We start from the raw sequence: 13,056 nt of genomic DNA on the forward strand, positions 1-13,056 counted from the left end.
CCATTTGTCATTTTGGGCGCAGATTTTGCCCCGTAAGCCAAAAAACCTCGTTCAGTTTCCACCGCCTGCTGGACGCCGGAGGAACTGCAGCTCTGACACCCAAAACAAACGGGTCTGAACATCGTCTCCTCTCCGATTGGTCGAGCTATGAGGAAGTAGATGATCCGATACTTGGCTCTCTCTCCCCTTCGCCCCTCGCGATTGGCTCGTTGGCTGTGCCGCTCCCTGATTGGCTGACCCGATGTGTGCTTTTCATCTCCCAGCTGGACAACGTGGACGAGCAGGCGGCTCAGATCCGCAGAGAGCTGGACGGGAGGCTGCAGCTGGCGGAGAAGATCTCCAGGGTGAGAGCCGCCACAGGGAAATATGAAACGGTGTTTAATCTGCTCTGGTGCGCACTTTAAACCGCTTTAGCCTCTCTTGGCTCGTGGTTTTGAATTGGGACGCCGGCCCTTTAAGAAAAACTAATCACAGATCAGACGGGTCACGATTGATCTCATAATTCATAAAACGTCTCCTTCAATTAATTTACTCATAAAAAAAGGGTTTGCTCAAAGGAACACATTTAATTAACGTTAAAGCAAATAACTCCTTAAATATATTCATATTCTCTTTTTAAACTAGAGAAAAATATATGCCCAGTGAGATGAAAACTATTTGACATCTATAAAATAAATATTAACGAAATGTGTTTTTAGTGCAACATTAGAAGAGTTGAAAACACTTTTTGATAAATAAAAAAAACGATCGAACAGATTAATACATAATTAGAAACTTGAGGATGAAAAAAGAAGAAGAAACCTGAAATGGTTGAAATTACTTTTTATTGTTGTACTTGTACAAGAAAACATTGTGGAAATAATTTAAAGTCGAATAAAAGAATAAAATTAAGGAATTAAAAAAAATGACAATTTTTTTTCTGGTTGAAACTACAGTTGTTGTCATTATAATATACCTCTTAATAAATAAATAAAAAGTGTAAAAAGATTTAAACAAATATAAGAAATTTATACAAAATAAGAGCCATAAACAAATCTCAAGCCATTTTAATTCTGGAGAAAAAAAGAAAAGAAATCTAAAATGCGGGAAATTCCTTTTTATTGTTGTACTTTTAAACAAGAAAAAACTTTATGGGAATAATCTAAAGTCGAATAAAATAATAAAATTAAGGCATCAAAAAAAATGAAAGGAAACTGCAGTTGTTCTCGTTCTAATAAACCTCTTAATAAATCAATATAAAGTGTGAAACTGAGTTTTAAAAACTTTTAGATTTAAACAAATAAGAAATTAATACAAAATTAGAACCTTGAATAAATCTCAAGTCATTTTAATTGTGGAGAAAAAAAGAGAAGACACCTAAAATGGGGGAAATTACTTTTTATTTAGATGCCTTGCAGCATAAAAAATATAATTATAATAATAATATATAATAATAATTTAAAGAATATTTAAAAATTCATTTATTTTTTACATTGAAGGATTATTTCAAGATTTTTTTTTCCCCGGGGACCTTTAAAAATACATTTTAAAAAGTGTAAAACTCTGAGTGAAGAGAGGGAGCCTGAACGCACCGCAATGTAACCGAGTGAAGAGAGGGAGCCTGAACGCACCGCGGTGTAACAGAGTGAAGAGAGGGAGCTTGAACGCACCGCGGTGTAACCGAGTGGAGAGAGGGAGCCTGAACGCACCGCGGTGTAACCGAGTGGAGAGAGGGAGCCTGAACGCACCGCGGTGTAACCGAGTGAAGAGAGGGAGCCTGAACGCACCGCGGTGTAACCGAGTGGAGAGAGGGAGCCTGAACGCGCCGCGGTGTAACCGAGTGAAGAGAGGGAGCCTGAACGCGCCGCGGTGTAACCGAGTGGAGAGGGGGATGGAAGGTAACGGAAGCTTCTCTTCCCGCAGGAGAGGAGCTTCCCGAAGCTGTGCTCCCCCGACATGGAGCCGCTCTACGTGGAGGAGCTGCGCTCGGCCGTCGGGCTGCTCATGGCCAACCTGGAGAGTCTGCCGGTCTCCAAGGGGGGTCTGGTCTCCAAGGGGGGTCCGGACTTCAAGCAGAAGCTCAAGCGCTCCTCCGCCAACAACTCGTTCCTGGACCTGGGCGACGAGGCCGACGCCCTGTCCAGGAACGACGTGGTGCTGTCCTTCACGCTGGAGGTCCGTGAGGCGTTCAAAGACGTGTTGTTGTTGTTGTGAAAGAGTCGTTTTCAACTAAAGACCCAGAACACAAAACCCAGAACACAAGACCCAGAACTAAAGACCCAGAACTAAAGACCCAGAACACAAGACCCAGAACTAAAGACCCAGAACTAAAGACCCAGAACTAAAGACCCAGAACACAAGACCCAGAACTAAAGACCCAGAACACAAGACCCAGAACTAAAGACCCAGAACACAAGACCCAGAACACAAGACCCAGAACACAAGACCCAGAACAACGGACCCAGAACTCGTCCTTGGCGCTGACCCCTCTGTTCTTCAGGTCGTGATCGTGGAGGTTCAGGGTCTGAAGTCCGTGGCCCCGAACCGGGTCGTGTACTGCACCATGGAGGTGGAGGGGGGCGAGAAGCTGCAGACGGACCAGGCCGAGGCCTCCAGACCGCAGTGAGTCCACCAGAGACCAGGACCTATGAAGACCCACAGAGACCAGGACCTATAAAGACCCACAGAGACCAGGACCTATGAAGACCCACAGAGACCAGGACCTATGAAGACCCACAGAGACCAGGACCTATGAAGACCCACAGAGACCAGGACCTATAAAGACCCACAGAGACCAGGACCTATAAAGACCCACAGAGACCAGGACCTATAAAGACCCACAGAGACCAGGACCTATAAAGACCCACAGAGACCAGGACCTATAAAGACCCACAGAGACCAGGACCTATGAAGACCCACAGAGACCAGGACCTATAAAGACCCTCAGAGACCAGGACCTATAAAGACCCACAGGGACCAGGACCTATAAAGACCCACAGAGACCAGGACCTATGAAGACCCACAGAGACCAGGACCTATAAAGACCCACAGAGACCAGGACCTATAAAGACCCACAGAGACCAGGACCTATAAAGACCCACAGAGACCAGGACCTATAAAGACCCTCAGAGACCAGGACCTATGAAGACCCACAGAGACCAGGACCTATAAAGACCCACAGAGACCAGGACCTATGAAGACCCACAGAGACCAGGACCTATAAAGACCCACAGAGACCAGGACCTATAAAGACCCACAGAGACCAGGACCTATAAAGACCCACAGAGACCAGGACCTATAAAGACCCACAGAGACCAGGACCTATAAAGACCCACAGAGACCAGGAAGTATAAAGACCCTCTCAGTCCTGGTTCTGGTTCTCCCGGGCCCCCCTTCCCTCCAGTGGGTCCATTATTACGTTCTGGGTCTCTATAGAACCAGACCGTCTTCTGACTGGTGGTCTGGTTTCCTGATAAAGGGTCCATGGAGGTCCAGGACTACCCTGAGCCCGGTGAAGGTTCCTCAGATCCTTCAGGAGCGAATGGGCCCTATGGGGCTCGTTGCCCTCTGGTGGCCAGAATGTGTATTACACATGGTCCCTTCAGACCAGGCTTAAGGGTCTCTTGTGACCCTGCAGGTGGGGGACCCAGGGGGACTTCACCACCACCCTCTGGTGGCCAGAATGTGTATTACACATGGTACCTTCAGACCAGGCTTAAGGGTCTCTTGTGACCCTGCAGGTGGGGGACCCAGGGGGACTTCACCACCACCCACCCGCTGCCCTCCGTTAAGGTGAAGCTGTTCACCGAGAGCACCGGGGTCCTGGCTCTGGAGGACAAGGAGCTGGGCCGGGTGAGTCCAGGTCCACCGGATAATGATAATAATAATTAGAATTATAATTATATTAATAATAATTATTATATTGATCATAATGATAATAATAATTATAAAATGAATAATATTAATGATAGTGATGATGACAATAATATTAAAATAATGATAATAATAATAATTATATTAATAATGATAATAATAATTATATTGAGAATAATATGAATGATAATAATGATCGTGATGATGACAATAATTGTCAATAACAATAATATTAAAATAATGATAATAATAAAACATGTTGAATAATGTGTCTACAAAATCAAATAATGTGTGTGTGTGTAAAAGTTGTAGATGTGTATCCGACCTCCTTTAAACGGTTTGCTTTGAACGCACCGCGATGGCGTCTTCATATACTGCCCCCCCCCCCCCCCCCCCAGGTGGTCATGAACCCGACCACCAACGGGCCGAAGCAGGCCGAGCTCCACCGGATGGTCGTCCCCAAGAGCAGCCAGGACGCCGAGCTGAGGATCAAACTGGCGGTCCGCATGGACAAGCCCCCCAACATGAAGCACAGCGGGTGAGTCCACATGAGTCCCCTAGGGGCCCGGTCCCCTACGGGGTCTGGTCCTCTACGGGGTCTGGTGCTCTACGGCAGGGGTCCCCAACCCCCGGGCCGCGGAAAAAAAGTGAATAAATAAAGTTGGAATTTTTTTTTTAAAAATCAGTCGGAAAGATATATTATTTTGAAAAAGGAGCGGATACCCATGTGTACGTCTGAGCCGCGTTCAGGAGTCTTAAAGTTCGGGTTTCTCGCTGCAGGCGAGTCTCACGCGCCGAACCCTCTGCTGGCGGCACAGTGACAAATAATCTAAAACATATTCAACCTGCTCAATGAATTCTGTCACTTCAGGGAAATGACAACTGTTTTCAAGTTGGCCGATAAAGTTGCTGCTGTGTGGGCGAGTGAACAGCGGAACATTCTACATGTTTCAGACGTTGATCGTCTGTGTCGCCGTCTCCATTAGCGGCTCGTTGCAGGTCAACAACATTTAAAACTTTATTTATTCACTTTTATTCCGCGGCCCGGGGGTTGGGGACCCCTGCTCTAAGGGGTCTGGTTCTCTAAGGGGTCCGGTCCTCTACGGGGTCCGGTTCTCTACGGGGTCTGGTCCTCTACGGGGTCTAGTTCTCTACGGGGTCCGGTCCTCTACAGGGTCCGGTCCACATAGGGTCACTTCCTGTTTACCGGTTGCCAAAATTCAAGATGGCGACAGCCGAAATAGCCGAATGTCCACAAACCAACGAGGAAGAAATGAAAGTTGAGTAACTCCCAGAGGGCCGGAGGAGGACCACCAACGTCATGGCCGAGGTCCTGGTCCTGGTCCTGGCCATGGCCGAGGTCCTGGTCCCGGTCCTGGTCCTGGCCGAGGTCCTGGTCCTGGTCCTGGTCCCGGTCCTGGTCCTGGCCGAGGTCCTGGCCATGGCCGAGGTCCTGGTCCTGGTCCTGGCCATGGCCGAGGTCCTGGTTCTGGTCCTGGTCCCGGTCCCGGTCCTGGTCCTGATCATGGCCGAGGTCCTGGTCCTGGTCCTACGTTAATACCATTAACGGAACGTTTGATAATCGTATTGATTGTACATGATTAATAATTCCGGACTATATATATTTTTAAAACATTTTTTAAATATTTGTGTTGTTCCAAACTGATTCAGTTTAGCCGTGAATCCTTAAATGAGGCCACGGCAGCATTTAATTCATTTTACACAGATGTAAATTGTATTAAAAATCCCAGTTGCTGTTGTTAAAGTCGGGTTATTATTGCTGCAGCGGCGCGTTCGTGGTGCAGTTCTCACCTCCTGCCACTAGATGGAAGCAGAGCTTCATTTTCAAACCCATTAAATAGTCTCCACTCTGTGATGTTCTCCTTTAAAATACATGCGGCTTTGAAAATGACCGAAAAGATTTCTCTGGCTTTTCCTCCTTGTTGTTTCTGGAGAGGCAAGGAAAGGAATTAAGGTTGTAGAAAGTGAGGAATAAGAGGAGCCTTCGGTGTCAGTGCTCTCATGTACTCCTCAGTTTAAAAATTATATATATTATATTTATATATAAATATATAATTGATATATATACACTACCGTTCAAAAGTTTGGGATCACTTAGAAATGTCCTTATTTTTCAAAGAAAAGCATTGTTTTTTTCAATGAAGATAACATTAAATCAATCAGAAATACACTCTATACATTGTTAATGTGGTAAATGACTATTCTAGGTGGAAACGTCTGGTTTCTAATGAAATATCTCCATAGGTGTATAGAGGCCCATTTCCATCAACGATCACTCCAGTGTTCTAATGGTACATTGTGTTTGCTAATCGCCTTAGAAGACTAATATCTGATTAGAAAACCCTTGAAAACCCTTGTGCAATTATGTTAGCACAGCTGAAAACTGTTTTGCTGATGAGAGAAGCTATAAAACTGGCCTTCCTTTGAGCTAGTTGATTATCTGGAGCATCACATTTGTGGGTTCGATAAGACTCTCAAAATGGCCAGAAAAAAAGAACTTTCATGTGAAATTCGCCAGTGTATTCTTGTTCTTAGAAATGAAGGCTATTCCATGCGAGAAATTGCAAAGAAACTGAAAATGTCCTCCAGCGGTGTGTACTACTCCCTTCAGAGAACAGCACAAACGGGCTCTAACCAGAGCAGAAAGAGAAGTGGGAGGCCCGGTGCACAACTCAGCAAGAAGACAAGTACATTAGAGTCTCTAGTTTGAGAAATAGGCGCCTCACAGGTCCTCAACTGGCAGCTTCTTTAAATGGTACCGCAAAACGCCAGTGTCAACGTCTACAGTGAAGGCGACTCCGGGATGCTGGCCTTCTAGGCAGAGTGGCAAAGAAAAGCCATATCTGAGACTGGCCAATGAAAAGAAAAGATTGGTATGGGCAAAAGAACACAGGCATTGGACAGAGGAAGATTGGAAAAAGGTGTTCTGGACAGATGAATCCAAGTTTGAGGTGTTTGGATCACACAGAAGAACATTTGTGAGACAGAACAGGTGAAGAGATGCTGGAAGAGTGCCTGACACCATCTGTCAAGCATGGTGGAGGTCATGTGATGGTCTGGGGCTGCTTTGGTGCTGGGAAAGTGGGAGATTTGTACCAGGTCAAAGGATTTTAAATAAGGAAGGCTATCACTCCATTTTGCAACGCCATGCCATACCCTGTGGGCAGCGCTTGATTGGAGCCAATGTCCTCCTCCAACAGGACAATGACCCAAAGCACACCTCCACATTGTGCAAGAACTATTGAGGGAAGAAGCAGGCAGCTTGCTGTCTGTAATGGAGTGGCCAGTCACCAGATCTCAACCCCATTGAGCTGTTGTGGGAGCAGCTTGACCGTATGGTCCGCAAGAAGTGCCCATCAAGCCAATCCAACTGGTGGCAGGTGCTTCAGGAAGCATGGGGTGACATTTCAACAGATTACCTCAACAAATTAACAGCTAGAATGCCAAAGGTCTGCAATGCTGGAATTGCTGCAAAAGGAGCATTCTTCGACGAAAGCAAAGTTTGAAGAAAAAAATGTATACTTCAAATACAAATCATTATTTCTAACCTTGTCAATGTCTTGACTATATTTTATATACATTTTGCAACTCATTTGATAAATAAAAGTGAGTTTTCATGGAAAACACAAAATTGTCTGGGTGATCCCAAACTTTTGAACGGTAGTGTATATTATAGAAATGTTATATATATATTATACATATATATTTATATATAAATATATAATTCATATATATATATTGATATATATCATATATATAAATATAAATATTTAAATAATATATTATAATAATATATATTATAATTATATATATGAATAGTATATGTATATATATATATTATACATGTATTGTAATAATAATATTCATACATGTATATTATATAGATTAGAAATATATCATACCTATATCATAAATGTGTATATATTAGGGCTGTCAATCGATTAAAAAAATTTAACTAATTAATCGCACATTTTGAAATTCATTAATCGCAATTAAAAGTTAAAAATTAAAAGTTCATTCTTTTTAAAGACCAAACTTCACACAGAGCTGTGTTTTCAAAGAGGCTCCTACCTATAAAGTGCCAGCGAGGTATTTAATATCGTGGATGATAAATTGTTTCTTCAGTGAAACATCAGATTAGTAAAAATATATATATATATTGAGACCCCATTGGTCCTGTCATCTTTAACACTGAACAGCAGAACCAGTGGCCTTGGTGACTGACTGACATTCACATATGTCACGTTCACCCTCTGGAGGCTGGGCTCATGTCTCCATTTTACAAAAAAAAATTAAATTCACCTTTTAAAGGCGTTTGCATATGACACATACCCACGTGTTATACATCAAACATTCCAGAACAATCTCAGCTCTATTCAATGAGGCTCAGTTATCCTGGTGCCGTGTTCTCTGCTCTCTGACTGACAGGCTGCTAATGAGCCTCACCTGTGAGGTGGGAGGTCCTTGTGATTTACTGAGTGTTCATTGGTTGTTTTTTACCCAAAATGTTGACAGACAAACGGATTGACCAATCACGGTGAAGGTTTCGTGTGACGAGTTCTTTCCGCGCCGCGTCCCCCGACACGTCGCCCCTCCGTTCCTCTGTGGATCAGAGGAAGGAGGAAGGAGGAGCAGGAGGAAACCCGACTGATTCATCCACGAGTTAAACTGATTTCAGCTCCTTATTTTCGCGGAGAAATAATTGTTTTAAAAACAGAAACAGTGTTAAACCGTACTGCCGCGGTTTGACACTCGGTTTGAGTGTAAAAACTTCAACGAACACCGGAAGTAAACAAAGTTGCGTTAATTGCGTAAAAATATTTTAGTGCGTTAACGCTGACAGCCCTAGTATATATATATACATATTATATTTCAATATATATCTAAATATATTGAAATATAATATGCATATATATAAAATACATTGATGATATATGTATGATATAATTATTATAATTAAATATTGACTCCCACCAGGTCCACCAGGGGTCAGCGTTAGCCCGTCCAGCTCCTCTTTAAGCGCCTCAGCCTGTGATCCACCTGCTGAAAGCTTTCATGCTGCGTTCAGGTGACTTGATGCTGTTTTCACTGCGACTCCTCTGGTTCCAAGGCCACCGGGGGCGCCTCTCCCGACAAAGGGATACATAAATCCCCCTTTTTCAAGATCAGGCCAGATGAATGGAGGAATGTTTGCTGCCCGCTGAGAAGAAAAGAGAGAAATGTTTTCAAAATCCTTCTTTTTTTCTCCGACGTTAAAAGTCTCGAATCCTTTAAAAAGAATGTTTAAAAGAAGGCGTTTGAAAAATGAAGTGAACAAACTGAAACATTTTGGGTCAGCGGCGGATCATCATTTGATGTTTTCTTGTTTATTTATTTATTTGTCGCTGACGTTAAACAGGGAAATATTTCCTCTTCAGTCCGAATGATTCATTCTGAAGGATTTGAAGCAGCTGCTTCTTACAAATAGATGATCTTTGTGTGCAGGTTTGCTCAAAGGAACACATTTAATTAATGTTAAAACAAGTGACTCCTTAAATATATTCATCTTCTCTTTTTAAGCTAGAAAAAAACTATGACATCTAGTCCAGCCCCTTGATATGCTGCTATAGGCTTATAGCTGCCGGGGGACGTTTTAGGATGCACTGACACACGCTACTAACTCTCTTTTTCCCTTCTTTTTTTTTGACTTTCCATCTCATGGGGTCGGACCCTATGGCATAGACTGGCATCATCTCTGATGGATCGTCTGGGGTGGTTCGTTTCATTTCATTGCCACTGTCACTGTCGCCACTGTCTCCTCCCCTCCTCCTCCCTCCTCCTCCCCTGATCGAGGATCGTGGAGGACCGATGTGGAGAATGCCTACTGAACTATTCATTCATTGAATGTATTTAACTCTAAATCTGTCCTTCTCACACACACACATCTATTACATCTGTCCATCCTAGAGAGATCTCTCCTCTGCTCTCCCAGTCTCCTGCAGGTTTCTTCCTTTTTTTTTTCCCCTTTATATTTTTAGTTTTTCCTTTTCCGATGTGAGGTTTGGGGGTTCATGTGTGTGTACAGATTGTGTAAGACTTGTAAACACCCAGAAATTGGGCTATACAAATAAACTGAATTGAATTGAATTGAATAAAAGAAATATTAACAAAATGTCTTTAGTGCAGCATTAGAAGAGTTAAAAACACTTTTTGATTAAAAAATAAATAAAACAAATAAATACATAATTAGAACCTTAAATAAATCTTCAAAGTAATTTTATTCTGGACGAAAAAAGAAAAAGAAACCTAAAAATTGTTTTTGTTAAACTGAGCAACAAGAACAAATGTTGTGGAAATAAGACAAATAAAATTAAGGAATTAAAACAAATTAAAGACAATTTCTTTTCTGGGGGAACTTGCGTTTTTTCTCATTAGCATAAACCTCTTAATAAATAAATAAAAAGTGTAAAAAGATTTAAACAAATATATGAAATGAAGACAAAATTAGAACCTTGAATGAATCTCAAAAGTAATTTTAATTCCGGAGAAAATTAAGAGATTAAGAGAAAATTACTTTTTATCTAGATGCCTGCAGCATAACAACATATAATAATAGTAATAATAATAATAATATAAAATAATTGAAAGAATATTTAAAAATTCTGAAGGATTATTTCAAGACATTGTTTCCCGGGGGACCTCCACACAAAAAATAAAGTCCGTCCAAATGTCCAGTTGTCGACGCGCGGTGGCGAGCGGTGGCCCGGACCCCCCCCCCCCTCTCCACTGACGGCCCAAAACCAATCTGGCGAGCGATGCCACACGTTGACCCCCGAATGGCCCAGATTCTCCGTCCAGACGGGCCCTTCGACCGGAGGGCCTTTTCTCTTCTTCTTCTCCTCCTTCTGAGGAGAGAGGTTCTCGCCCATCGATTGATTTTACTCGCTCGCACTTGCCCCGTGTCCCACGCCCCGAGAGCAGCCGTTGATCGAGAGGCCACGCCCCCTCACCCCCCCCCCCCCCCAACCCCTCCAATGTGTTGACGACATGAAGAAATAAACAACTCCAAAACACAAGATAGATGGAATAAGATGCTTCTGACCACCATGGGGCGACTCCTCTGGTTGTATAGAAGTCTATGCTTCATGTGTTGAAGCTGCATTTTCTCTCCTGACCACCAGGGGGCGACTCCACTGGTTGTATAGAAGTCTATATAAATAACTCTACTTCTCTCTTTGTAAACATGAGTTTGTGGTCTCTGAATGGTATCTTGGTTAATTGATTGGTTGGGTGATTGGTTAGTTGGTTGATTGATGGGTTGATTGGTTGGTTAGTTGGTTGATTGATGGGTTGCTTGATTGGCTGGTTGGTTGGTTAGTTGGTTGATTGACTGGTTGGTTGATTGGTTGGTTGATTGACTGATTGGTTGATTGATGGGTTGGTTGATTGACTGGTTGGTTGATTGATTGGTTGGTTGATTTGTTGATTGGTTGGTTGACTGGTTGACAAATTGACTGACTGGTTGGTTGGTTGATTGACTGGTTGGTTGGTTGATTGACTGGTTGATTGGTTGATTGACTGGTTGGTTGGTTGGTTGGTTGGTTGGTTGGTTGATTGACTGGTTGGTTGTTTGGTTGGTTGGTTGGTGTCGTGATCTTGTTGGTGCTCATGGTCTTAGGGCATCAGGTAGGTCAGTGGCTCTGCTCCCCGTGTTGCAGGTACGTGTCGGCGGTGGGCCAGAGGGTCTGGAAGCGCTGGAAGAGAAGATACTTCGTCCTGGTTCAGGTACGTCGGCGGTTATTGATCCGCCATCAGAGCGGCGCAGACCGGTCCGACACCTTCAGAACCGCGAAGATGAGAGACAAACTCGTCTTCAGGTTTCAGAAAAACGTTTTCTTTCTTTCTTTTTGTTCTTATTTTCCAGAGCGAGGGATGAAGGGAAGTGAAATGAAAGACGCTAATTGAGTTTCACGTCTCTTAAATTCTCGTTTCCATATTCACTTTCTCACTCTTTAGATCTTTAAAGGTCGTTTATGTCCTGTTTGTTTACCGGAGGAATGAAAAGAAATTAGATTCAGTATCTCACAGTTCCTCATCTCTTTATCCCGATATTATATACACACATATATATATATTATATATATATATGAATAAATAAATATATAAATAATGGGAAGGATGCATCATGAATGAACACACTTCATCCTTCACTTCTCTCTGAAACCACCTTCACGTTTTCAGTGTGCGGGCGGCTTCATGGTTGGAGAGAGGCGGGGCTTGGTGAGAGGCGGGGCTTAGTAAGAGGCGGGGCTTAGCGATCGATCGATATAGTCGTTTAACGGAGTGATTAAAATGCTCACTACGAGAGCTTTAAAGTGTGTTTGTGTGTGTGGGGGGGGTGTGTGCATGTGTGTGTGCTGCAGGTGAGTCAGTACACCTTCGCCATGTGCAGCTACAGAGAGAAGAAGGCGGAGCCTCAGGAGCTGATGCAGCTGGAGGGCTACACGGTGGACTACTGCGACCCTCAGCCAGGTAGAGCACACACACACACACACACACACACTCTGCTGTGAACACACACACACACTCTGCTGTGAACACACACACTCTGCTGTGAACACACACACACACTGCTGTGAACACACACACTCTGCTGTGAACACACACACACACTCTGCTGTGAACACACACACTCTGCTGTGAACACACACACACACACTGCTGTGAACACACACACTCTGCTGTGAACACACACACACTGCTGTGAACACACACACACACTCTGCTGTGAACACACACACTCTGCTGTGAACACACACACTCTGCTGTGAACACACACACACACTCTGCTGTGAACACACACACTCTGCTGTGAACACACACACACTGCTGTGAACACACACACTCTGCTGTGAACACACACACACTGCTGTGAACACACACACACACTCTGCTGTGAACACACACACACACTCTGCTGTGAACACACACACACACTGCTGTGAACACACACACACACTCTGCTGTGAACACACACACACTGCTGTGAACACACACACACTCTGCTGTGAACACACACACTCTGCTGTGAACACACACACACTCTGCTGTGAACACACACACACTCTGCTGTGAACACACACACACTGCTGTGAACACACACACACACACACTGCTGTGAACACACACACTCTGCTGTGAACA

General features: G+C 43.7%; 1 protein-coding gene across 5 annotated transcripts in view; it reads left to right on the forward strand.

The window, feature by feature from the left end:
• cadps2 (Ca++-dependent secretion activator 2) overlaps positions 1–13,056 on the forward strand; it is a 91,866-nt gene that overhangs the window by 22,907 nt on the left and 55,903 nt on the right. For 4 of the 5 annotated variants that reach the window (XM_056415730.1, XM_056415731.1, XM_056415732.1 and 1 more), the window contains exons 4-10: positions 264–344; positions 1,903–2,154; positions 2,480–2,601; positions 3,720–3,831; positions 4,251–4,390; positions 11,571–11,637; positions 12,276–12,384. In XM_056415730.1, coding sequence (XP_056271705.1) covers positions 264–344; positions 1,903–2,154; positions 2,480–2,601; positions 3,720–3,831; positions 4,251–4,390; positions 11,571–11,637; positions 12,276–12,384 — 883 coding nt within the window. The remainder of the gene's footprint in view (positions 1–263; positions 345–1,902; positions 2,155–2,479; positions 2,602–3,719; positions 3,832–4,250; positions 4,391–11,570; positions 11,638–12,275; positions 12,385–13,056) is intronic. The other variant, XM_056415735.1, reaches the window with a different exon arrangement.

Source organism: Pseudoliparis swirei, chromosome 6, assembly GCF_029220125.1.
Source record: "Pseudoliparis swirei isolate HS2019 ecotype Mariana Trench chromosome 6, NWPU_hadal_v1, whole genome shotgun sequence".
Taxonomy (NCBI): domain Eukaryota; kingdom Metazoa; phylum Chordata; class Actinopteri; order Perciformes; family Liparidae; genus Pseudoliparis; species Pseudoliparis swirei.